Source organism: Delphinapterus leucas, chromosome 12, assembly GCF_059928025.1.
Source record: "Delphinapterus leucas isolate spDelLeu-1000000601 "Yukka" chromosome 12, BTC_Dleu_Yukka2, whole genome shotgun sequence".
NCBI lineage: Eukaryota > Metazoa > Chordata > Mammalia > Artiodactyla > Monodontidae > Delphinapterus > Delphinapterus leucas.
In genome coordinates this window covers 55099695-55125779 of record NC_143140.1, presented here as the reverse complement: position 1 = coordinate 55125779, position 26085 = coordinate 55099695, and the positions used below count along the sequence as shown (strand labels likewise).

General features: G+C 36.3%; 1 protein-coding gene across 1 annotated transcript in view; it reads left to right on the top strand.

Moving 5' to 3' along the window:
* The window catches only part of FAM184A (family with sequence similarity 184 member A), a 65820-nt gene extending 44598 nt beyond the window's left edge, over nucleotides 1-21222 (top strand). The window contains exons 10-17 of the mRNA XM_022555380.2: nucleotides 1198-1351; nucleotides 5041-5168; nucleotides 6542-6726; nucleotides 7170-7316; nucleotides 13625-13742; nucleotides 15705-15809; nucleotides 18318-18520; nucleotides 20112-21222. Coding sequence (XP_022411088.2) covers nucleotides 1198-1351; nucleotides 5041-5168; nucleotides 6542-6726; nucleotides 7170-7316; nucleotides 13625-13742; nucleotides 15705-15809; nucleotides 18318-18520; nucleotides 20112-20193 — 1122 coding nt within the window. The 3' untranslated portion in view covers nucleotides 20194-21222. The remainder of the gene's footprint in view (nucleotides 1-1197; nucleotides 1352-5040; nucleotides 5169-6541; nucleotides 6727-7169; nucleotides 7317-13624; nucleotides 13743-15704; nucleotides 15810-18317; nucleotides 18521-20111) is intronic.
* The last annotated feature ends 4863 nt before the right edge of the window (nucleotides 21223-26085 follow it).

The following is a 26085-nucleotide window of genomic DNA, read 5'->3' as shown; positions in this document are numbered from 1 at the left end:
TTATTTAAAGATTGTTAAAACAAAAAAGTCATACTCTTTTAAAAACAACTCATTGGCCTGTACAATAAGTTGTAGTCTATTGATCTTGTCCGGAAAATCAAGGAAGTTCCTTTGGTTAAAAATTTGACCTGTTCGCATTAACTAAATAATCTATTCATTGGATTCCATTTGTGAACTGTGATAACTTGTAAGCTTTCACATCAGTGCTTTAATTTTACACATTCGGTCTTTTCAAAACTGTAATCATTTTTCAAAAGAAATCGGAACTGGCAGTTTTATTGTCTGTCATTAGGTTAGCCAAGCTTACCTGAGTCATGATGTCTATACGAGAAGTCCTTTATTTTTACCTGTATCCAAAGGGACTTACGCTGTACGTTTCAGAAAGGACATAAGTAGTCAAATAATTTTTAAAAGCAGCATTTTAGAGTAGTGGTTGAAGAAACACAGCCCTAGTTAGAATGTGGTATCTTTCTCAGAAACCTTTCATGTTATAGATTATAGTAAGGAAAACCCTTCCTGGCTGAGTGCTATACAGTTCACTCTAAACTTGAAGTACCCCGAGCTCTGTTTTTTTTCTCTTGTGGCCATATATCTTCTCTTCGTCTTGGCCACGTGTAGTGTGTTCTCTCTGGCTAGGCTTTTAAAATTGATCACATGAAGGGCTTTAGTTCACTTTTCCAGCTGCCTCCTCTCAGCTTTTGCTTCTGTTCACAAATGCAGGAGCAAAGAATGACTACAGAAAATAGCTACAAAAATTTTGTTAAGGTTGGAGTAGGAAAAGCCCTCATCTCTCTTTTCCTGATCAGAAGGAGATCTTTTCTGATCTGCCCTCCCCCACCTCTTTCCTAAGTCTAAGTCTGTGCACACAGAGGAATTATTCATTCATTTTAGGTGGTTTATGTCCCTTAGCAGCTTCAGAAAACAGCTTTATTTGAAAACTGCCTTAGGTAAAGGGTCTGTATCCCAGTTCAAACACTGTATATTGACTCAGCCTGATTTCATGATGATTATTCTACTGAAGTGAACCTACTGATTTATTTTCTAATGATGATCATTTATATCTAATTTTCATGAAAATGAATTAAAAAGACTTGTTTTCCTTGAATAATAACTGAGTTTTAGTAATTTTTCTATTTTGTTTCCATTTCCTTCCCTATATTCTAGCATAATAATTTGAGTATGTTTCTCTTATTCTAGGCTCTTGAAAATCATTTACAACAGAAACATTCTGCAGAGCTTCAGTCATTAAAAGATGCACACAGAGAGTCAATGGAGGGCTTCCGGACAGAAATGGAACAGGAACTTCAGACGCTTCGGTTTGAATTAGAAGATGAAGGAAAGGCTATGCTTGGTATTTTGAAAAGATTATAATCCTGTCATATTTATTTTTACATCCTTCTAACTTAAAATCCAACAAGAAATCACAAAGTTTTATTCTTAATTTTTGAAACATCAAAATGAATGTCTAAGTGTTCACATTTTATTTGAAGTTACTGGGTGAAGGAGCAAGTATGGCAGAGGAGAATGGATAGAACACAAACAGTAAATTGAGGTCCCCTCAACGTTCTCCATACTCTGGCTGTGTAAGCAACACCCAGTGGTGCTTCCATTTGTCATTAAGGGACTAAACGGAGTCAGAACATTCAGGCTTCCCACAGTCCAGTGACTGAAAGGAATAGACAAGGATGGAGCCACATGTCTTTAGACTAGATCATCATATTGGTTTTTTTTCCACTTAAGGATTTTGTTTTAATGAGAAAAGTCATGTCTAGGTCTGACTCTTTGTTTGGATATTTTCCAGAATTTTTATTAAATAGGACTTTTATCTTTGAGGTATTAAAATCACTATAGTTTTTATAGGAGATCAGTTGAGTTTGGAAGAAAAACTGAATATGTATTTGAAGGATTTTTTGTTTGTTCTTTAGTGTCATTCAATGACTTTTTATTCCTGTCATCTCATTTTCCTTCTGTTTGTGTTTTTTTCCAAATTCTCCTAATGTTTTTGACGTCTCTTGTCACACCTCAGTGGCACACTCTTTTCCAAGTAATAATTGAGAACAAAGAAGACCAAAGTGTTCTGAATATTTGGGGCCTCAAAGGGAAAACCAGTTGACCCAGTTCATCTTCTCTACTATTGCTGGGAGTTCTAGGCCAAGTCGTTATAGCTCTCTCCTCTTCCCGAGGAGAGGTAAAAATGGGCGAAGTGTTGGAACTTGTATCCACTGAAACATGAGTTAAATACATTTGTCTTTGTAGACAAAAGACTTTTTGTGGTTTCTTAAACTTTTTATTTTGAGATACTTGTAGATGCACATGAGATTATAAGAAATAGCATCTTTTTCGTCTGAATCGTCTGAACCTTTTACCCAGTTTCCTTCCATGGTAACATTTTCAAAACTAAAGTGCATGTCACAGCCAGGATGTTGACATTGATACTGTCAAGACACAGAACATTCCCATCACCATGGTATCCCTGCTGCCCGTTTATAGCCACATGTACTTCACTCCCTGCCCCCACCATTAATCTCTTCTCCATTTCTATAATGTTGTCATTCTAAGAATGTTGTAAATGGAATTGTACGATATGTAGCCTTTTGAGATTGGCTTTTTTCACTCAGCATAATTCTCTGGAGATTCATGCAGGTTGTTGTATGTATCAATAGTTTGTCCCTTTTTATTGCTAAGTAGTACTCCATGGTATTGGCCTACCATATTGGTTGTCCTTTACCTACTGAAGGACATCTGTGTGTTTTCAGTTGTGTGCAAATTTAAGTTTTTATTTCTTTGGGATAAATGCCCAGGAGCTGAGTTGCTGGGTCATGTGATAATTGTATGTTTAGTTTTTTAAGAAACCGCCACTGTTTTCCAGAGTGATTATTCCATTTTACATCCCCACCAGCAATGTATGAATGATCCAGTTTCTTCACATCCTCACCAGCATTTGATGTTGTCATTATTTTGTTATTTTAGCCATTCTGGTAGGAGCGTAGTGATATCTCATTGTGAATTTTACTTTGCATTTCCCTAATGGCTAATGGTGTTGAACATTCTTCCATGTGCTCTTTTGCCATTTGTGTATCTTCTTTTCCAATTGTATTGTTTCTGTTTCTACACACACATCTATGGCTTCAACGGCCATCTGTTGTGCTTGTGACTCCAAATATGTATTTCTAGACCAATCTGCTTTCCTGTGAATTAGATTTATATTTTTTACTGCTTATTACACTGTTAGATATTCTGACTCACACTGTGTTTTAAAATATTAGCTCACCATCTCCCTCAGGTCTAAAATATATTTCCATTCCCATATCTCCCACTTGAATTTATGATATCACTGTTTACTAAGTTGCCAAAACCACGAATCTGGGAGATGCATTCAACCTTTTTTCTTTTGCTTGCATGTCGTGTTATTCCCTCCTCTTAAATATTCTCTGTATCTGTTTCCTCTTCTTTCATCCTTTCGCCACCCTTAATTCACGGTCGTATCATTTCTCACCTGGATTATTACCGCAACCTTCTTGCTGATCTTCCTTCCCACAGTCCATTCTCCAAACTCCAGTTGGGTTATTTTTTTTTTTTTTTTTTTTTTGCGGTACGCGGGCCTCTCACTGCTGCGGCCTCTCCTGTCGTGGAGCACAGGCTCTGGATGCGCAGGCTCAGTGGCCACGGCCCACAGGCCCAGCATTGGCAGGCGGACTCTCAACCACTGCGCCACCAGGGAAGCCCCAGTTGGGTTAATTTTTGCAAGACTCAAATCTCACCATGTGACTTCCCCGCCTTAAATCCTTCAGTGATTCCTCATATCCTTCACCAGGTCCTGTCAATTTTTCCACTGAAGCAGCCCTTAACAGCAGGGGAAGCTGAACGTATGCTCTACGTGAGGGTCTCGGGAGGAGCCTAAGTTGACTTGCTACAAGCACAGCATTTCTTTGAAGTCTCATGTTTCAGCTTTGAAATTTGTAACTTGTATTTTACTCATATATTCAGTGTTAACATTAAAAACAGTGGCTTTTCCAAAAATCTTCATGTTTTGGAAGATGATCATGTGTATTCTAAAAGTCCCTCAGGCACACTGCCACACACACCTTAGTTTGAGGACCATGAATGTAAACATGGAGTGAAAATCATTTTGTACTAAAACTTTCTCAGGCTGGGCTCCATTTTCTTTCCAGTATGACCACTTGCTCTGTGGGTGCCTGCCATACCAAACTTCTTATAGCTTGTCTGACAGAGCGGGTTCTTTCTGCTTTTGCATATGTTACTCCTTCTTCCTGAATGCTTTTATCTTTCTCCACTTGGAGAACCCCAGCTCAGTCTTTTAGACTGTGTTACCGTGACAATTCCTTTGTTGATAGCATCCCCAGTTTCCCCTCTCCTAGGAAATCTGGGTTCTTACACCACGCTGCTTTCATTATAACTGAAACACTGTATTTCATTATAATGTTCATCTCTGATATCCCACCTAATTCCTTGATGCCCTTCCCTCTAGCCTGTGCAATTATAAGAACAGGGTCGTATTTTATTCTCCCATAGTATAGTACCTGGCATTCAGTAAGTGTGGATTGTATGAAATAATCTCAAATTCAGATAAAAATAATGACTTCGAAATCACTAAGAACAATCACCAGACAGTGCTTAACATCTTTGAGGGCTATCATGGAAGAAGTCTTACGTGGGTGGGAAGTTGCCTCCTAAATATACGTTATAGTACCATTCAACCCTAAAATGTGTTATTCTACTAGTGAGTGAGAAGAGTTAAAAATTTCCTCTCCATTAGCACCTTACTTGCAAACTGAAAACATACATAGAAAACCTTGATCCATTTGAGCAGCTGAAAATTTTCTTATCCTCTTCAAAGCCAGATGGCCTCTAAATTTATATTTTATGATAGTATGTAGTATTTTAAGAGGCATAGACAATCCTATGATATTTTAATGGGAATATGTGTCCTAATTTTTAAAAATAATACTCCTTTATGATTTTTATCTAAAATACTAATATTTTAAAAATACACTAAATCTTTTTTTCCTTGGATTCCAGCTTCTTTACGCTCAGAACTAAACCATCAACATGCAGCTGAAATTGATTTGTTACGGCATAATCATCATGAAGAATTGGCAGCCGCTAAAATGGAATTAGAGAGAAGCATAGATATCAGTAGAAGACAGGTAAAGAACATTCTGTTCTGTGATGTCTTAAATAAATGTGAATAGATTTGAATGTTCGCAATTTTCTGAAAATTATTTTGTAATAACTAGTATTTTCACTAGTAATTATTTACTATCTATATTAAAGAGTTTTATTTTTAAAGGGAGTTAGGTAATTCAACTTTAGTATAGTGGTCAGTTTATTTTGTGACCTTTTAATTGAATATTCTGAATTTTATTTGCATCTTGAGTGAACAATGAAATATAAATAATACAAAGAGTGAAAACAGAATACTATAAAACAGCAGTGTCTGTCCAGTAGAACTTACCATGATGAGGGACCTCGTCTATATCTGTGCTATCCACTAGGATAGTCACAAGCCAAATACGTCTAGTGTGACCAAGGACCTGAATTTTTAATTAAATTTTACTAATATATTTAATTCATTTCAGTTAATTTAAACAGCCATATCAGATAGCACAGCTATCGAAGTAGCAGGTCCTCAGGAAAAAAAAGATAATTTATATGCCCATATCACTAGCACAGCTACTATTCACACTTTTTAAATTTTGCTCATTAGCCAAGTGTACTTTCTTTAATTAGATAGTTTGTGATCCTGAATGTATGTCTGGATGAATGGATTTCTAGTCATAGTACAATGAAGGTTATTCCCTGTTTATTAGTTTATTACTTATGACTTTCACTTTGTTAGTCTTCAGATATGTTAAATGATCAGCTCAAATTTTTCTTCATTACTAGAAAGTTTTAAATGAGCCACCTTATAACCATGGAGGGAACTTATATTCTCTCCAACTAGGCTGCTGCTGAAATTGACAATGTCTAGGCCTGCAGAATTTGCAGAAAACAGTGACTTGTAGGAAAATGGAAGGGAGGCTTATCTGTCAGACAGGATAACTACTAGACCGGCATGAAGCAGACAAAGTCTTCTAAGCAATGGGATGTGTATATACTGGGATGGCCTCCATAGATGCAGGTCCTTTTTAAATTAAAGGACGGTGGCACCAGCATTTTACTGCAAGACCATGTAACTTATTGAGTACTTAAGAGCCCTGTATTCTAATATCGGCTCTGCCATTGATTATAGATCATCCTTGGACAAATCATCTCTTGGGTATTGGTGTCTTCAACAGTAAAATGAGGGAGAAGTGCTTATATGGTCTTTTGGGTCCCCTGTGGCCCTGTGGCATCCATATAAACACTTCTTGTATATTGATTATGAAAATAGAGGAGGCCTCGAGGTTTCCTTATTTCAGCAGTTTGCTTTTGAAGCAATGTCAGATTTACGTTTGACATTCCAGTATGTCATTTTCTTTCCCTTAAACACAGAAAGTAAATATGCAGAAAACTTTTAAGAACTATTTGTATTTTTCAGAGTAAGGAGCACATGAGTAGAATAACAGATCTACAAGACGAAGTAAGGCACAGAGAGCATCACATCTCAGACTTGGATAAGGAAGTACAGCACCTTCATGAAAATATAAATGCCCTAACCAAAGAATTGGAACTTAAGGGAAAAGAAATTCTCAGAATAAGAAGTGAATCCAACCAACAGATGAGGTATGCCTTCAGTCACCACAGAAGGAATTTGCAGTGTTACCTGAAAGACTGTTGCAATGGTATTTAGCAATACATGCCTATTTTTATGACTAGATAGCCTTCTAGTAAGATATTGAGGACCACTTTTTACTTTATTTGTTGACTATGTTATAATTTGGATGTAGAAGAAATGTTTATATTTTGAAAGATGTATATACATTCACTAACTTTGGAAATTGTATGTAATTAACTAAAATCTTTTAAAAATGTTATTTTAAAAAGCATTAAAGGAGACAACCTTAACAAGCTAGAAGATTAGAGCAAAGTAAGTACTTTATTTCAGGCTGTTTCCACTAATTTTCTGTATATTATACCTAAAACCATTTCAAATCTGTTAGAATATAGAAAGTTTTGAAAGCTCGACTTCAGAATAACGTTTTCTTAACTAAAAATAAATTAAACAGGTTGCATGAACAAGATTTAAACAAGAGACTTGAAAAAGAGCTGGATGTCATGACAGCAGACCACCTCAGAGAGAAAAATATCATGCGGGCAGATTTTAATAAGACTAACGAGCTACTCAAGGAAATAAATGCAGCTTTACAAGTGTCGTAAGTCGCATTATATTAAAGAAAATTCATGTGTGGAGAATAAACTGAGGAGCACTGTGTCTAACCTCAGATTAGCTAGTCCTTTGAATCTAATTAAATGATACTTTAAAAGGAAAACTTAAGTGCTGTATTTACAGATGGTAACTGCAATATGATGTATTCTTTAATTACAAGAAGGCAGCTGAACAATTATGTTTTGTCAGCTGCTACTGCTGTGGTTCTACTAGGATAATATTTGTCCAAAGACCTGTCCCTCAGGATCAGGAACCTATCATGCCATGGTGAAAACTCAAAAGATACCCATTACATAATGTTAAGTAAAAAGAGCATATTGTGACCAATGGGGTTATTATGATCCTATATATACACTGATAATACATATTTTACAAAAGTATCAAAAGATCTTAAATACAAATTTTAATGGTAGTGAGTCCATCTATGGACTGGATTAGGAGGTATTGGAGATGGAGAAGAGCAAAAACTTCCTTTTTATTTCATATACTCTACTTACACATTGTTTGAATTCCTACAACAAGCATTTGATTGTTTTATGATTTTAAAAATCAATAAATGTAAAACATCACAAAGTTAGTACTCATATATAGTAGCTCCAATATCATTAAAACCCAAAGTTCTGATTATTGCTTTTTGTTTTAAAAAATATTTAATAGCCCCTCTCTTTCCTACACACTTACTTATAAACTTCTGTAGCTAATGCACCTGGCATTCACTCCATCTCTGTGGCCTGAACTGTGGTCCAGTTTAAGTTATCTCAGAAATAATTTACTCTAAGCTGCTGCAGTGGTTTATGCACTTTCAGTCTCTCCTCTTCCAATCAATTAAAAAGCCTTCATAAAAAAATATCTCCATATACTTCAATAAAGTCAAAATAGTGACTTATTCCCATTACCCTCAGTGTCAAAGTCAAACTTAAAGTCGTAGCTCCAGTGTGCCGTCTCCTGCCTCATCCCACAGCCACCCATATTCCCTGTCTGCTACCTTTGTGTGAGCCACACTGACGCTCACAGTTTCCTTCTAAGAGTCTCCTGTGTTATCCTCTACAGTCCAGAATAAGCTTCTATGTCATTCCTACCTATTATCTTCCTCCAATCTAAAAATCATCTCGCATTTCATCCATTTAACCAGCTAAGCCTCACAGTAAGTCTTGTTAAATTTGTACCACATATGCCCACATTCACTTCAGCTGAAACAGAAAACAGACCCCCCCCCCGCCCCCGCCCCAGTCACTGGCATTTACTTCAGATGCCTCTGAGGTGAGGTGTTCTTTCTAATGGACACATACAGAATTTTCACATCAGTAGGCACTCAATGAATATTTCACAAATAAAATCTTTGAGGATTCCCTATAATACTTAACACTTCATAAAGTTACCCTTGATAATGGTAAAGAGACTCATGAGGTCGTTTCCCCAGTCACAGTGATTCTGGGTGTTTGCAGTTATTGGGGGTAATTTTTAAATCTTGTGGGCTGCAGTAAGAGCTTGCACACCTGCCGTGTCGAAAAGATAATAACCTCAGGCATTTTGCAGAGATGAGTTACAATGAACCCCAGTGACCACAGTGTTGTTTATCAGGCAGAGGCTAAAATCCTGGTATCCCCCTCTTCATACTCTGAGAAAACATGCTCACAGAAAGAATAACCTCTGTCTGTCCGTGTGTCCGGTCTCCTTAGGAATGTTACGTTACAAAGAGTAAGGGTTATATCTTTGTTTTTACTTTATTCCGTTTTTTATGGTTTTGCGCATTATGAACTTTCAGTAGATAGAAAATAATTTAGTATTTTAATATTCATTTTTAATCAAAGGATTAGTGTGACTCATAAGTCAAATATTTTATCTGTTTTTCTAGATCTACCATTCAACTAGGTCTATGCTAACCAGCCATATTTCTTTCTTCACCTGCTGTCATTATGTAATTAACCTCTCGTCTTAGGTATCTACTCATTTAGTTAAAAACAAACACATATACAACTGTATTTAGGCTAGCAATGTCTAGTAGATTTTTCTGTAATAACAAAAATGTGCTGTATCTGCTCCGTCCGGTATAGTAGCCGCTAGCCACAGAGGCTGTCGAGCACTTGAACAGTGGCTGGCGCAACCAAGGAACTGAATTTTTAACTTCATTTAATTTTAATTAAGTTAAATGTAAATAGCCACATATGGGCTAGTGGCCTCCATATTGAAAAGCACAGTTTTAGACAGGTGGATATTTCTGGCGCATATCCTCAGATGCAGCCTGCTGGGATCTGCTGAATGGTTTGGATTTAAACAGATGGAAAGCTGGGAGGGTGCATTCCAGTTGAAGGAACTGGGGAGAACAACTTTTGAACTACTCTCAGCCTGTTTCAGAGAACTAAGGGTACCCTACTGAAGTTCCTAATCAACTGCATGCTGACTTTAAAGCTTCAAAATCGGCAAAGCCCTGTGGATGCTTGGCAGTGGGTATGGTGGAGGGACTGGAGGGGCACGGGTCAGCCTGCCACCTGAAGCCTGCAGCTGAGGGGCCTCTGGAGCAGCTGGACATTTCTTGCTTCTGTCCCTGCCCCAAACCTTGTTGGACTCCAGGGAAATGAAATGGGGACAAAAGTTTAAAGGAGGGACCGTACCCTCTAAACATCGTTGAAATGGTGGTAAGAGTTCTGTGTCTCTTACGGAATTATTACTAGAAATCCTCTAGTGCTGGGTATTAAAGTCTACTTAGGTTTTCAGATATGCTACAGAAATTGTTTTATTTTCTTGAGTGGTATAGTATCTTAGTAAAAACATTGCATCTAAGAAATATGTCGTGGTTTTTGTTTTAGAAACAAATGAGAATGGGCTGTTTTAAAGAACTTTAAGCTAAATGTAAATATACACAGAACTTGGAGTCATGGCAGATCTTTATTATGCAAAAAAGGTAGTTTGGTTCAGAGATTATTATTGTTCAGGGTTATTTTACCTTAACTTCTCACTGTACTGAAGCCAAAAGGTAATTTCTTATTGGGAGAAACATTTGAGTTTCTGTACTTGGACTTTAAGTAGGTCAGTAATACCTGATTAAAAAGAAGCTCTCCACCACACCAGAATTACTTATTCCTTAAAAGTTGTTTGAGTTTTTTAAATCTATAATACCCTAATAGTTTTTTGTTGTTGTTATTTGATTTTTAAGTTGCCATACAGCTTATTTTCATAATCTTGTGAGGTAAGGATGAAGTCGTTCTATTGTCACAAGTCTGAATCTGTGCCTGTAATTTATGGGAAAGAGAAGTTTGACGTTAAGCTGCTTGAATTACTATATTTCCTTTACCTTAAGGCTGTAGGAGATAGTATACTAGAGTATACTAGAGTTCTTTCATTTTATACAATTAAAATTCTAAAATAGATATGACTATTTTAGAATTTAGTCATATTTTAGAAATTAGTCATTAGTGACTAATAATACTGTTGTTTGGCTCTAAAATCTCAACTTACTGATTTTTTGTCATTTATTTTAAAAGTGTGGAAGGACTATCAACTGGGAAACTTTTTTATACAGCTTATTATGCATTCATATTTTTGGTTTGTGTTATCCATGAGCCATAGACACTGACCTATATATTCTCAGAGCCAAAAAAAAAAAAAAAAAAAAAAATCAGGGTGTGCGTGCCTGGGGAGAATCAAGCAGTGACCCTAATTAGTAATTTTATATGTTCTACTTCTGTCTGTTCTTTGTATTACTTCTAACGGGAATCTGTATTTTGAGTAAAAGTCTGTATGTACTTGTGTGGTTCCCTCAAGGCAGTTATTTCCCAGGCTTTAATCCTTCCTATACAGCCTTTGGGAATTTGGTCATTTCTGGCTACCTATGATATTATTGTCTTAATATTTTTAATTGACTTGTTTTAACTTAATCAACTTTTCCTGTTAAATTTTTAACTCTGCAGTAAAACCATTATCACTACTGAAAAATTTCACCCATTATTCTAAATAGAAGTTAAGCCATAACTATATAAATGTGACTTCTGTGAAAATACAACAGTGTTATTAGATCCTGGCTAGCACCGATGCTTGAGGCCTGCCTGAGTGCTGTGAAACAGCGTAATAAGCATATATGCTATGAAGACCAGTCAAGATACACAGAACCTAACAGACTTCCTCCTTGTGGTCAGAAAGATTAAAGGAGAACAAACTAAACTGTCTCCTGTATCACTAGTCGTTCACACCTAGTCTTTGGGAAGCAGCTGGCTTAGAGAGTTGAGTGGGGCAACTGAAAGGGAAAATGTTGACTGCCCGGTGTTGGCGTGAATGGGCATCAGAAGAGGACGAAGTGTGCTTCCCCCATCAGGATTTTGAAAGACTAATAATTCTTGGAATATGTTTGCAGGTTAAATCTACATCATATTACTTGTTCTCTCCTTTAATGCTTTCCCATTTGTGTTTATATGGATGTTTCTTCAGTTTAATCAATTATTTTTTTCCCTTTACTATCCAGGTATCTTTTAAAAAATTTTTTGGTGCTGTAAAGGTATTTTGTGGAGAAGATTAACTGATAATAATTTTGTAGGTAAAGAATGTTGAAACTAAACAAAAACATACACTGGAATTTAAGTTCAGAGACCTTTATTATGCAAAAAAGGTGGTTCAGGGATAGTAACTGACTATTTTAGACTCACTTTACCTTAACTTCTCATTGTACTGGAACAAAAAGACATAATAGTTATTGTTTTTTTTTTTTAACTTTACAAATGAAGTACATGTATTTATTTACACCCCAAGAAGATGCTTTCTGAATTTTCCATACTTAAAAGCAACATTCAGAACTATTCTAAGACATAATGGTTTTAAATAAGGCTTTAAATTGAGTTTTTTAGTGACCATTTACTACCAAGTATTTTTGTTCAGCTGCAGGAAACAGTTCAGAAATCTTGTACCTTGTTTTTACTGATAAAGAAAGTACTCCAGTGACATCTTGTGGCTACTCTGGTATGAAACGCAAATGCCTTTTTCCATGTTTCTCAAGCTTTTCAAAACCGTTGCCCATAAAATATAAACCTTTGCCCATATAATGCCACATCATGATAAAATGCAAGGTTACTTTATATGAGCTCAGTGAATTGTCACAGAAGAACAAAAGTGAAGATAATGAAGCTAGCCTCACACTGAACTGACGAAGTCCCAACTGATCCTGAGACAGTCACTCCCTAACCCCACACTTCCTCTCCCTCATACCTCCCTACTTCCCAGATTAGAACTTTAGCCATGGGGCCGGGTAGGGAGCCAAAAATGTTATCTCCAAGTCTTTGGCTTGAGCTGAGTTAGTGGAATTTACTAAAAGTACTAAAATGCACAGATTCTGGTACCCCTCTGGAACTGGAGGGTGGGAGTGGATCACTGATACCTAGAGGATAGATCATCTAGAAGTTACTCAGTATTTGTTGACTGAGTAAATTTTTCTGTGACTCTTCATTAACCATAATTTTGTTGAGCTTAGTTTATTCTGCTTATTTGGAAAACAAGTTTTAAGACTGTTCTAATTATTTGAATTTTCTAAAATTGAGAGTGCTTTCTTTCAAACTACACTAGCAGTTTCCATTTGCACCCTCGTCATTCTGCCCTGTGCTATATTCTTAGACTCTGCAGGGTCCATGGCACCTCTACTCATAAAAAATGGCCTCTATTCTAGAGTCTTCAGTGGCATTTAGTTCTGTTACCTTCTCGTTTCATTCAGGGCAGAACAGGCCTAGAAGGAAATATGATTCTTCTTTTATCCGATGAACTGGGTTTTTTATTTTCCAGTTTATATATTCAGTATATTAACTGATATGCAGAATTTGTAAACTGCATTTCCCATAAACCAGGAAAGAATGATGTCATATGTGTGTGTCCTTTGTACCCCTTTCCTCTGTATCTTCTGTCCTTTTTATATATGTTAACAAACGTTATGTCATCACACAATATCGTATACGTGGTAAGTTCTCCTAATAGTAAGCCTGCATTTCCAGCATCAAGTCTGCATTGCTAGGTTAGTATTATTCAGTCTATTATTTCTTCTACAGAGCATACCTCACCTCATTCCCATACACACTTAAATGACTTAAAAATGAGTGAATTCTTCCAAAAGTAATCTGCAAAGCCTTTAATAACATCACCTGCACTTGGAGAGCCTTTCGTAACTCTACCTCTCGAGGCAATCATGTCATTATGCTTACGAGTTCTAACGGAAAAAGTCTGATTTTAAATTTTTGTGTGTTCAACTGAACCAATCTGAAAAATGTAGGCATTGCAAAAGAATGTCTGCATCATATCAATGAAAGGTTTTCTTGTTTTTAGACTAGAAGAGATGGAAGAAAAATATCTAATGAGAGAATCAAAACCAGAAGATTTACAGATGATTGGAGAATTAAAAGCCATGCTTACAGAAAGGGATCAGGTCATAAAGAAACTATTGGTAAGTTGTTATGGTTGGGGGGGGGTAGGGGGTTCTGGTGTAACCATGTTAGTAACCTGTAGACTGTTGATTGGGAAAACATGAGAAAATATTTTTAAGTAATGCTAAACAAAAGTTGAAAGTACAAAATACGTGTATTGTGATTGAACGTTTATTAAAATGTTTATGAATGAGGATAAGAAATACAAAGTAATTTTAAATTTGGTATTATGGTAAGGAGATTGTGTCTTTTTTCAGTAATTTTTAAAAAGAAATACTTTTTAATACATATTGAATGTTTAATAATATGTTATTGCCAGTGTACAGTTAATATACTACTGAAGTGTGTGTGTGTGTATTGTACATGGAGAATTAGAATTGGATGGGAAAGAACGGTCAACACATACATGCACAAGCCTGCATTGCACCCTTCCACTTAGTCCTGTTAACTTCCTAAAGTGTGTCCCACTAAAACCTGATCCAAAGACATGCTTCATGGAAAAAGGACTCTGTTTTCTTAGGGGTCTAGCCTAAGAAAAGCTACAGGCTCTGTCTTGAGAGTCTCAGTGCACACTGAGATGTTAGCGGCTCTGAAAAGTCCATCAGGGAAGAAAATACAGATTTAACAATAAATACACTGCCTTCATTAAAGTCATTATTCCTCAAGAATTAAAAAAACACAGATGTTTTAAAATTCATAAAACATTTCAGAGTCTTCTAAAATTATATGACCTGATCAATAATTAAAGTATTGCTTTTTACTGCCACTAACAAATAAAAATCAGTAAAACCAGAAATAGAATGCTAATCATTCTGTTTACTCATTGATCTCTTCATGAAAACTTTGGACATTAGCATGCAAAGAGAGCCTAAGAGCATTTATTTCTGAAGTCCTTTTTCCTTAACATATTTATTTCTCTTAGCATTTAGGAAAGCCATCCTGTTGTATGGGACTAGAAGTTCCTGCCAAAAAGCAGCAGGTAGTTGATTGGGGTTCATAGATGGAGCCCAGGAGCAGGGCTCCTGGAAAGACAGAATATGTGCTACTTCATCCCAGTAACCACCCAATTTTCCAAGCTTTGTGAACATGAGCACAGGCATCATAGCTTGCTCTGTCTCTGTGTGACAACAGTAGAGTCATGAAAAATTACCTTATATTCTACATATGAAATTAGCAAATGTATTACTATGTTTCACCTATGGTAGAAATAGCTGTTGATTTTCCAATTCTAGCCAGGGAATGGTCTACACTCTTTTCACTACACCCTAAGTCTGTGGACTGTGAGGCACATGGGCTGAGATTAATGATGGTCAGTGGTAACTAGGAGGGGGTTGAAAATCTAGTTCTCCTAGAGCACACAACCCTGCCTTTCACACACACAGTGATCCATTCACTTATGTGTTTACTTCCTACAGTCTGGTTGTTCAATTAGCACCTGTTGGTGAAGCCAAAGGCAAAAGGGTTTATCTCTGCATGGGCCATTCACTTTTTCTCTGTTCTGTGGTTACCATTGCTGTAATACATTGATGTCTCACAGAGGAGATTAGGCAAGATCAAATACTTTTCCAGTACTCAAGAATAATGATATACCATAGTGCCATCTTCATGTCTGGAAACAACTCAGCCATGCACAGAGCAGCTCCATGAATGCAGGTTAAGCCTGCTCAAGATGCACAGTCAGCCCTCTGGAAAAGAGATGGGCCAAATAAGACATTTAGCTCTAGCCTTGGAGGGAAAAGGTATGAAAGGGTAGAGAAGAACCCCGGAGCACAGTGTTTAAAATGTGTTGAAAACTCACCCACCAGCAGACTTTAAGATTTCTAAGATTTCTAGACCTGACAGGTCTAGAAATCTTTGAATAAGGTATATAAATTTTCATTCAGGTTTTATATTAAATTTTGAATGAAATGGCATTTATACAATGAAGTTTTTAAATATTCAATAGAAAATGTTTAAGAAATGTTTGTAATTCTTTTTCATAGGAGGATAATAAATTTTATCAGCTGGAATTAGTCAATCGAGAAACTAACTTCAACAAAGTGTTTAACTCAAGTCCTACTGTTGGTGTTATTAATCCACTGACTAAGGTATGTGCTGTAGACATTGTAAAATAGGAATATGGTTTAAAACTTGATTAAAATTTTTATAAAATATTTAGAGCAGCAGAAGATAAAGCTTCCAAAAAATGTTTTCTTAAATTTAATAATCTAGGACTAAAATCTATGAATTCTTTATATACTCATTTTCAAATGAGATGCTAATAATATTCATTTATTTGTTGAGAATTCATATTCCTTAAAACAGTATTTTATTAATATTATAAAACCTTGGTTATACCATTTTGTTTTCTTATATCTTAAAAAAAAAGAAAACTCACTTCTGAGTCGCTTCAGGATAACTTCTTGTCATCTCCTTAGTGTTCACTGTCCTCTATGGGGTCTTGAAAAGTACTCCAAGCCCTGTATACCCAACAGCTCTCCCTGACTTAAGGCCTGCCATCTTAATGGGCCTTGGGTTGGACATGTATTTTGTTGCCCACTAATCTTCAGAGAAGGGCCTTACTTCTCACAGTCTTAATCACCTTTCTTGACAGTTAAAATTGAACATGACCTATTCTTACATTTTGTTGCTGTCTTAGGACAGATAGAAGAGCCTTGCAGATAAATGAAATGGACATGGCTAAGTCTTATACATCTTTGTACCCGAGCTTCCTATGACTCCCATCATAGCGCTATAGGTATAGTGAGTACTAAGTAAATATTTGTTCAGTTGCAAAATTTCATCATGTTTTCTATAAGCTACTACAAATTATTCTGGTGAATAAAGCAAGTAATAAAGAATGAATAATTATGTATATGGGCTTTATAGGGATTACATATCTTTTAGCAGGAATCAGTAGTAGAAATAAAAATGCCCATGCTAAAGCTATGTTTTGGATTCAGATTTAATTAATTTGCACATCACATCTAATTTCTCTTAGGCCCTTAGCCAGAAAAATTTCTGCTTTCAAAGCTCATAAAACTTCTCTATTAAGAAGATGGAATCTATCCTTTCTTCACAACTTAAAGTGCTCCAAACTTTAAACTTAAATGTTTATCAAAACAGAATGACTTGAATGATTTGCAAAATGGAATGACTAAAGTCAGGAAGCCTATAGCTGTATCTCCGGAGTCCAAAACAGTGTCTGGCACATAAAGGCCTCTCAAAAAAAAAAATTGGTGAATGAATGAATATAGTCAGTTTCAGTTTTCAAATTCATTATTTAGGGTGAAATAAGCTTTTAATTAAAAAGCTAGGTTATGAGACTTGTTGAAACAAGATTAGAAATATTTCCTTTTTACCTATTTTATTGGAATTACATTTTTAGCCACAAAACCATTACTGTAGAACTTTACCAATGATACTTTTGATTTCTTAAAATAGAAACCTTAAGTAGGTTTAATTATGCCCTCTCATGACTAGAACAAGAAAATGCTAAAGATACATCTTTGTAAATTTTGACTCCTAATAGGGACTCAATTTTCACAAATAATTCTGAAGAAGATATTGTTCTTCCTTTCTTTTTGCAGTTATGCTAAAATAGGCTTCTTTTCAGAGACGTCGTGGTTCACAGAAAGTGACAAAGGACAATGTCTAGATAGTTGAGATCATTATAAGCAAAGGAAAAGGACCATCTTGTCTATAAATTGCATTTTTTTCAAACTCTGGAATCATTTTGCAAAAAGTTATTTCATAAATTAGCACACATTTATGTTAATTTTTATTACACAAAGCAAGATGATGTTCATTGAATCGACAGATGAATAGAGGCTAAAGTTAATGACTTGAAAGCTGATAGATTTAATAATCTGAAATTGTATTGCTCTTTTCATCCATCAATTTTAAAAACCAATTAAAAGAAAAAAACATTGATCGCCTTTGTTTTATAACCTTTAATTTTTTTTCAAAGATTGTGAGCTAATGGTAATACTACCAATTAATTGGTAATTGAGACTTAAGTATACAGATTTCATCTTACCTCTTCAGAGAGATGGTGCAGTGAATTTAAAACCAAATTATTTCTCTGGATCAGCTCTAAGTCTTAGGTAGAAATGTGAGATTTGATTCAAACTACTTTGCCAGGCATTTTCTCATTCCTTTTATTTTCCAGGCAAGGACTGCCTCCCTTTGACAGATGGCTAAAGTTCACAGACCTCTCTTTTAAAATTATGTTAACTTTTCACCTTCTCCTAATTTTAGCCTAAACCCGTTTAACCTCATGGTATCCATGAGATCTGCTGTTTCCCCCTTTCCCTTTTCCTCCCAATATTCTTTATCCCTTGGCCTTCTTTCCACCCCCTCCTCTCCTCCCCATGAACCATTCCTAAACATTTCTTCCTCATTCTTTCTGTCCTAGCAGCATGTCTGTCTGTGAGGATTCCATGTAGATAAGGAGCACCTCCAGGGATCCCCAGACCGCACTTTGGGTAACACTGGTTCATCTTAACATCCAGCTTCCGAAATTTTCCTATGCCAAATTTGTATCTTCTATTGTTCCTATTTTCTCATTCGTCCTTATGCAGGGACTGTCCTCACATGTATTATTTTTAATACAGCAAAAGAAGAAGAACAATAAATCACCAGCAAACAGGTTTGTGAGTGTTCCCAATCTAAGTGCTCTGGAATCTGGTGGAGTGGGCAATGGACATCCTAACCGCCTGGATCCCATTCCTAATTCTCCAGTCCACGATATTGAGTTCAACAGCAGCAAACCACTTCCACAGCCAGTGCCACCCAAAGAGCCCAAGACATTTTTGAGGTGAGCCCCGTCTCACCAGTGATTTCTTTTCTTTTTTAACTTGAGAAATTTACTTTCTTACATTGCAGAAATCTACTACTTTAAGAACAGCCTAGGAAAAGAAATTTTACTGTGAAATATTTTCAAAATATATTCACCACCTCTCTAGAGAACTCCTTTTTAACTCTGTTAAAAAGATTTTTTGTTTCCTTGTCAATTTTCTAAATGCTTGAAGAGGTACTAATGTAATTCATATGCTTAGAATTTTAATATTTATATTTATGGACCAGTGCTTCATTTTTAGAATTATCACCAGTTTTTCATTAATAATCCATCCCCCTTATTACAGAAATTCAAGGTATTTTTTATTGCTTTTGTTTCTTATCTGTTTATTTTTCCCTTGCTTATTTATAAATATATATGCACTTATTGCCAAAATAAAAAATATATAAGCTCTGGGAACTTAATGACAGAAGTAGGAAATTTAGGAAAAAAATTTTATAATTAATATTCCAGTTTTATCTCAGAGTCCTTGAATAAATGTATTAACAAGTAAAATTTGAATGAAATCCAATTGTTTATCCATTAAATAATTAGTCAGAAAGTGCTGTCATTTTGTGCTTACCTTCCTATTACTGATCTTGTGCTATTTTAAAATTTATCTTTTGACTTATTCTTACTAAGTCTCAGTGTCACTAGTAGTAATCAATCATACAGGTAGACTACTTTTTTTTTCTAGGCTAAGTGATTAATGACTAGCTAATGACATTATTTTAAATAGAAAAAAATAGCAAGAATGAAAAACAGTCAAATACACCTTTGAATGTGTCTCCTGCTAAATACTTTGTGTTGCTTATTTTCCCTTGTGCATGGGTATGTTCAGGTGTCAGTAAGATGCATGTGCATGGGCTCAAGGAACATGACTACTGGAGTTTCCATTACACATTGTTGCGTGCCTTGTAATTTCCCCCAAAGACGGTAGGGATCCTTTTATTTTCTTAACTAGCCCAAAGAATCTTTAGTTAGAGTTAAGAGAAGTATAAATTATATAAATTTGAAGATGGAGGGGAAATTGGCATTGTAACGTACTCCTTTCCCCTAGAGTATCTGCTTATGGAATTATGAAAGTTTAATATAAACATACATATATAAAAAATATTATACCATGGTTTAGTTACTTAATTTAGTTATAGTTAAGGACACATCTGTAAGAAATGCTTGTGTCAGATTCTAAAAATTTTTTTTAATTAACTAAAAGAGAAAAGGTGCTGAACAAGAAGAATGTTACCTGGTTCTCTCTTATTTCCTACAGTTCCTCCTGAACTTTTTTATTCCAAGAAGGTCACCTGACTTTTCTCAACTGTTTGATTTTTTTGTTTCTTGTAATTGTTGTAATGTGGCTCCTCCTTCACGGACTTCATCTGAGCTGCTGCTGCACTCTCATGGAGTGGAGAACACAGTCCAGTGTAGAGGAAGTAGCAGATCTTTAAAATGCATCTCCTAACGTAGGGAACCAGTTGTGGTCATCTGCACTGATGTTTTATGTGCTTTTCCCTTCATTTTGCAAAACAGCTTAATGCTGGGTTACATGTCTCTCTTTTTATGAATTCAGTCCTCCTCAGAGTGAAGCTTCCCCGGTGGCTTCTCCAGATCCCCAGCGCCAGGAGTGGTTTGCCCGGTACTTCACATTCTGAAAGAATTGCTTTGGCACAGTTCTAGGCGGACTGTTACTAAAAGCATGACCTTATGCAGATCGTTATGTGAACAGGGTTTCCTATGTCAGACACGGTGAAAGTATTTGTCTCTCCAACTGAAAATGCCCTGTATTTCCTGTGATATTTATTGGAATCACTCTATAAGGTACTGTATTATGTGTGTAATTATAACAGTTATTTTTATTTGAGATGGGAGAGTCTTTAATCTTTGTAATTACTGCATAATAAATTTTGTTAGAACAAACAGTCTTTCTTTTTTGCTAGTAAGTTTGTTTTAACTTTTAAATACTTTTTAATTCCAGGTAAGACTTGCCAGAAAAAGTTTTACTACAAAATAATCTTACTTCAATAACAAAATCAGGACAGGGAAATATAACCTGTTAATTTGTTTCATTTCCGTGTATAACTGTAACTGTGTTCTCTAAGTTTACAAGGCTGGAATGAAAACACATGTGGAAATTATGGACTTTCAAGTATATAAAATACTGCCAACTTATTTATATTGTTTTTTAAAATTATTCTGATAGTTGAGAACCTAGGATTTCTAGTACAGCATCTATGCTCAGTGTTACGAAGCCAGCTTGTTAGTTTTCTAAATAGGCAATTTGGTACTGACACATGAACATGGACCCAACTAACAACTATCACATGTTAATGAGACCTTTTCTTCCTTTAAGTTTTCAGTCCACCTTGGCAGGCTACTGTATTGTATTCTGTGGCCTGAAAGAGTGCATCCATTTCTAAGAGTGCTAAATATAGTTGACTCAGTAATTATAGTTGACTCAGTAATGTAGATTTTAGAAGAACCTGGGTGAACATGATCTATGAATGATTATAATAATGTTAAAGACCAACTTTTTAAATGATTGTTGTGTGTCAGGCACTGTGCTGAGGGGCCAGTAGAAAGATTATCTCATTTAATCCTCACAAAATCTTCAAGGAATAAACCACTGCATATGAGTATGCATGGCTGGTAGTGTGTTCTTTAAATTATCCTGAGAAAAAGTTCTTATAAAATGCTTGCTTTGAATTTTTTCTTCAAATAAGAGATTGAATTTTCCAACAAAAAATGGTTAATGCTTATTTCAGAAAACACAGTTATAAGCTCATTTTCTTGCCCCTAGTTTATACATATCTTATAATTTGGACGTTTATTTACCAAAGATTTGATGATTAAAACTCCTGCAGGTGACTATGGGTATACAAAGATGAACACCTGGCCTCAAGGAGCTAATCATATACTCACTGAAATAGTTCAGTACCAAATGGTTTTTTACAGCAGTATCAGAAGGGCCACAATCAGCTCTATGGAGGGTACATTGGGAGTGGAGAAGAGGAAGTGATTGCTGCCTAAGTGGTGGCTACTTGCCTACAGTGTCAAGCTACCTAAGCTGGATATGGAAGTGGAACTCAAGTATAATATTGTGTGTGTGTGTATATATATATATATATATATATATATAAAATATTGAAGGATGAGTAGGAATTAAACAGCCCCACCTTTGGTCTGTCTGGTTAAGGCACAAGCTGAAACAACAGTCAGGAAGGAGCAGGCCAGCTGCATCCAAAGAACTCAGTGTAATCCTGTAGGACCATGGGGCATAATAAGAGAGCACCTACCTTGTATTAGACAGTATAATTTTAACATTTTTAACCCTTCAACCACCCAGATGAAAAACCTGAACTCCCCCTCTTTGTCATCCCCCCACTGTACAGACATATGTACACACACACAACTCGTAAAGGTTGAAACCTGTACTCTTTATGCTACAAACGGCCTGGAATGCTTAGTAACGAATTCAACTTGATCCTTTAGTATTTGCAGCAGGTAATAAATAGCAATGGTTAGGTTTTAAACTGTTTAGTCAGCATATTGGCCTCAATTTGTTCAGAAAATATGGGGACCTGACTAACAGCAAGACCAATTCAAGATTTATTGAATTTGGTTCAGATGAGGACTGAAAGGAAGAATTGTTCATGGGAACGGAAATGAGGGAATAAGGAGTGAAAATGTAGAATTGCTAGGAGCTGGAGACAGATATGTGTGGATTGTGAAAGAAAATGAAGTGTGGGCAAAAGATGCAGTGTGATTTCAGGTATGTTGAAATTAAAGTTTCTCTGGAATAACAAGCAGTTAAACACAAGGGTCTGGAGTGGAGTATGGCATATATGAGATAAAGCCAAAGGTGTGCGGATGAAACAACAAGGAATAGAGTTGTGAGCGGAACTTTGCGGGGGCACCAACACTTAAAGGGCACGCAGACCTTGGATGAGAATGAGAAGCAGAGTTATAGATCCCCAAAAGCATGATGTTGTGAAAGAAGAATGCTTCAAGGAGAGAGCAGCCAACCAACAGTGTCAAGTGCTGTAGAGATCAGGAAAGGGAAATAATGAAAAGTGTCTGTTGGTTTTGACGACTAGAAAATGGTCTTTGCAAAAGCAGAGTCAGGGTAAATGGCAGGAGCAAAAGCTAGATTCCGGAGAAGTGAGGTGATAGGGAGTTGAGAGAGTGAGTGAAAACCCCTCTTTGAGGACATTTGGCTATACAGGTAAGGGAAAGAGGCAGAGAAGGTAGTAGACTGAGATGGGGGGTCAGATGGGTTTTGTTTGTGTTTTATCATATTTTGCTACTGGGGAGGGAGAGAAGGAGAAAGAAGAGACAAGCAACAATTTTATAACCTTCAACTGTGTCACTGGGTTACACGTAATAACATTAAAGAGATGGTCAAAGAAGTCCCATAACATTGTTAACACTGTGATTGAAGAAGAAGTTTCAGCAAGACAGTTATTTTGATAGAATATAAGAAGCCACATGGAATCCTAGGATCTTGGAGTTAGAAGAGGCCTTAAAGGCCATCTCTTCTAATCTCCCACAGAATGCTTGAATCTCCCCTATAACATCCCTGAGTGAACTTTAATACTTCAGTGATAGGAAGCTCACCGCCTCTGAGGCGCCCTCCCTGCCTACTGGCTCTGCCATCAACAAGTATCTTAACCTCTGTGACTCAGTCTCCTGGGCTTTGTAGTAAGATGGATACTCTTAACCCTACCTTCCTACAAAGATAATGAGAGAGTTTGAGAAAGGTATAAATTACTATAGGTGAGTAAATAGTTGTCTTGGAAAGTAGAGCAAATATACTGGAGAAGTGTACAAGGATTGTCAGGCAGTGGTTGAGCTCAGAGGCTATACGTTTATATTGACACCCAGGAGCATGATTTTGCTCTTTGACCACGTTCAGCTGCTTGGATGCAGAATTATAGGAATGGATAATAATGGACACTTAACCAGGATTAGGATTTTGTTAGGTAAGTACAACAAAAGGAATAAAGTCAGAGGAGCAAGAGTGTTTGCAGAGAACTGATTACTATTTTTTTTATACTAGAATTTTAGAAGTAAAACCATCAATTGCCTTACCAAAGGGTCTCATCACCAATTTCCAATGTGTGTCGGGGACATTTCCCCACACATCCAATTCTGACACCAGCTGGGTGTCCTACAATTCAACTCAATTCTGACACTAATTACCCAGAGGTGGCATCAGATCCCACAAGTTAAGGACCCAGTCCTATAAGACTACCCTCTGCTTCAGATGCCTATAAGCCCAGGCTATTACTGACTATAAAACAGAGGTTCTCATGACTCCCTCCTTGGGTTTGATTAATTTCTTAGCGTGGCTCACAGAACTCAGGAAACCCATTTACTCGCTAGATTATTGGTTTATATAAGGGATATCAAAAGGACATGAATCAACAGCCAGATGAAAATATATATAGCGTGAGGTCCCAAACAAAGGAGCTTCTGTCCTACTGGAGTTTGGGGCCCAGCATGATGGCACATGAAAGTGTACTGGTTCCCCAACCTGGAAGATCCCTGAACCCAGTCCTTTGGGTTTTTATGGAGGCTTCATTACACAGGCATTATCAGTGTAATCCACTGATTAAATTCATTGGCCATTGGTGATTGAACTCAATCTCCAGCCCCTCTTTTCTCCCCTTCCCTGAGAACCAAGGAGCTCTAACCCTTTAATCACATGGTTGGTTTTTCTGTCAACTATCCTTAGGTGGGGTCCAAAAATCACCTTATTAACGTAAAAAAAGACACCTTTTTATTCCTCTCATCACTTAGGAAATGCCAGTGGTTTTTTAGGAGCTCTGTGCCAGAAACTGGGACAAAGACCAAATATATAAATCACAATATCATTCTTACCTTAGAAGTTGTCAAATTAATCTTTGTATTTAGGTCAAGATGTTTAGTTCTTAGTTTTTATCTCATTCTGTCACTTCCTTCATAACCAGTCATATGTAGGTATGATTAAAATTCTTATTTTTATCTTAACATCATATCTTAAAATATTTACCTAAGGCTTTTCATTATCATCAAACAGGAAGTTTCTAACTCATAGCTTTTCCCCAAATACTGATTTTAAATCTGGAGTGAAGAGATAGGTCCTAATGGGACAATCGTAAGGAATATTTTCTTTCTATATATGGCACTCTATACTACAGCTAGAGCAGAAAAAGTGCTTCTTGAAAAGCTGAACCACGATTGGTTTTTGTTGCTGTGTCCCTCTTTATGTTGTAGGGAATGTTAATGTGGATTAGGGAGTGGAGAAGGAAAAATGTATAACATGGTAGGAAATGCTTCATTCATGTACACAGGAAACATATGCAAAAGTCTGTCCAAAAACAATACAAATTAGATGTTTAGAAATAGGTCTAAAACAAGTTTTAGTTATGCATTCAGACTCTAAAAAATGTATTAATGATCAAAGCATATGAAAATATTTTGAGAGCAGTATCATGCTTTGGACCCAGCTAAGAATTATCCATAGGAAGTCTCATAACTTTTAACTTATTTTCATATACGAAAGGAGAACACATTTTATCTTTCCAACAAAACAAGAGCAACAACGTTATTTGGAATAGACATATTCTTTGACAATAATGGTGTGCATAATTTTTCTTTTCATGTTGTTACAAATATTCCAAATTCTCTGTCACATGACACCACTGTGATAATGGATTATACCATATTAATTTCAGTTTGGAAGATTACTACACAATAACCACCTCTGGTAATACCAGGAATATAATATCTCTGTAATTTTCTGAATGTAGCTATATTTAATTTTAACAATTTTAATTTACTCTTATTAATAGTCAGAATCTCTTTGAAATAGAATAGATACCCCAGACATGAACTCACATATGTGGCCAAATGATTTTTGACAAGGGTGCCAAGATCATTCAATTAAGAAAGGACAGTCTTCAACAAATGGTGTTGGGAAAACTGGATATCCACATACAAAAGAATGAACCATGGACCCTTACACCTTACACCATACATAAAAAAACTAACTCAATGTGGATCAAAGACCCAAACATAAGAACTATAAAACTCTTAGAAGAAAACAAAGGGTAAAGCTTCATGATATTGGATTGGGCAATGATTTCTCTGACATGACACCAAAAGTACAGGTAACAAATGTAAATTGGACTTCATCAGAATTAAAAACATGCGTGCACCAAAGGACAGTACTAACAGAGTGAAAATGCAATTCCCCCAAATAGGAGAAAATATTTATAAAGCATATACTTGGTAAGGGATTAATATCCAGACTGTATAAAGAACTACTAAAACTCAACCAAAAAAACAATTCAAAAATGGGCAACAGACATAAATAGACATTTCTCCAGGGCTTCCCTGGTGGCACAGTGGTTAAGAATCCACCTGCCAATGCAGGGGACATGGGTTTGAGCCCTGGTCTGGGAAGATCCCACATGCCGCAGGACAACTAAGCCCATGCGCCACAACTACTGGGCCTGCGTGCCACAACTACTGAAGCCCACGTGCCTAAAGCCTATGCTTCG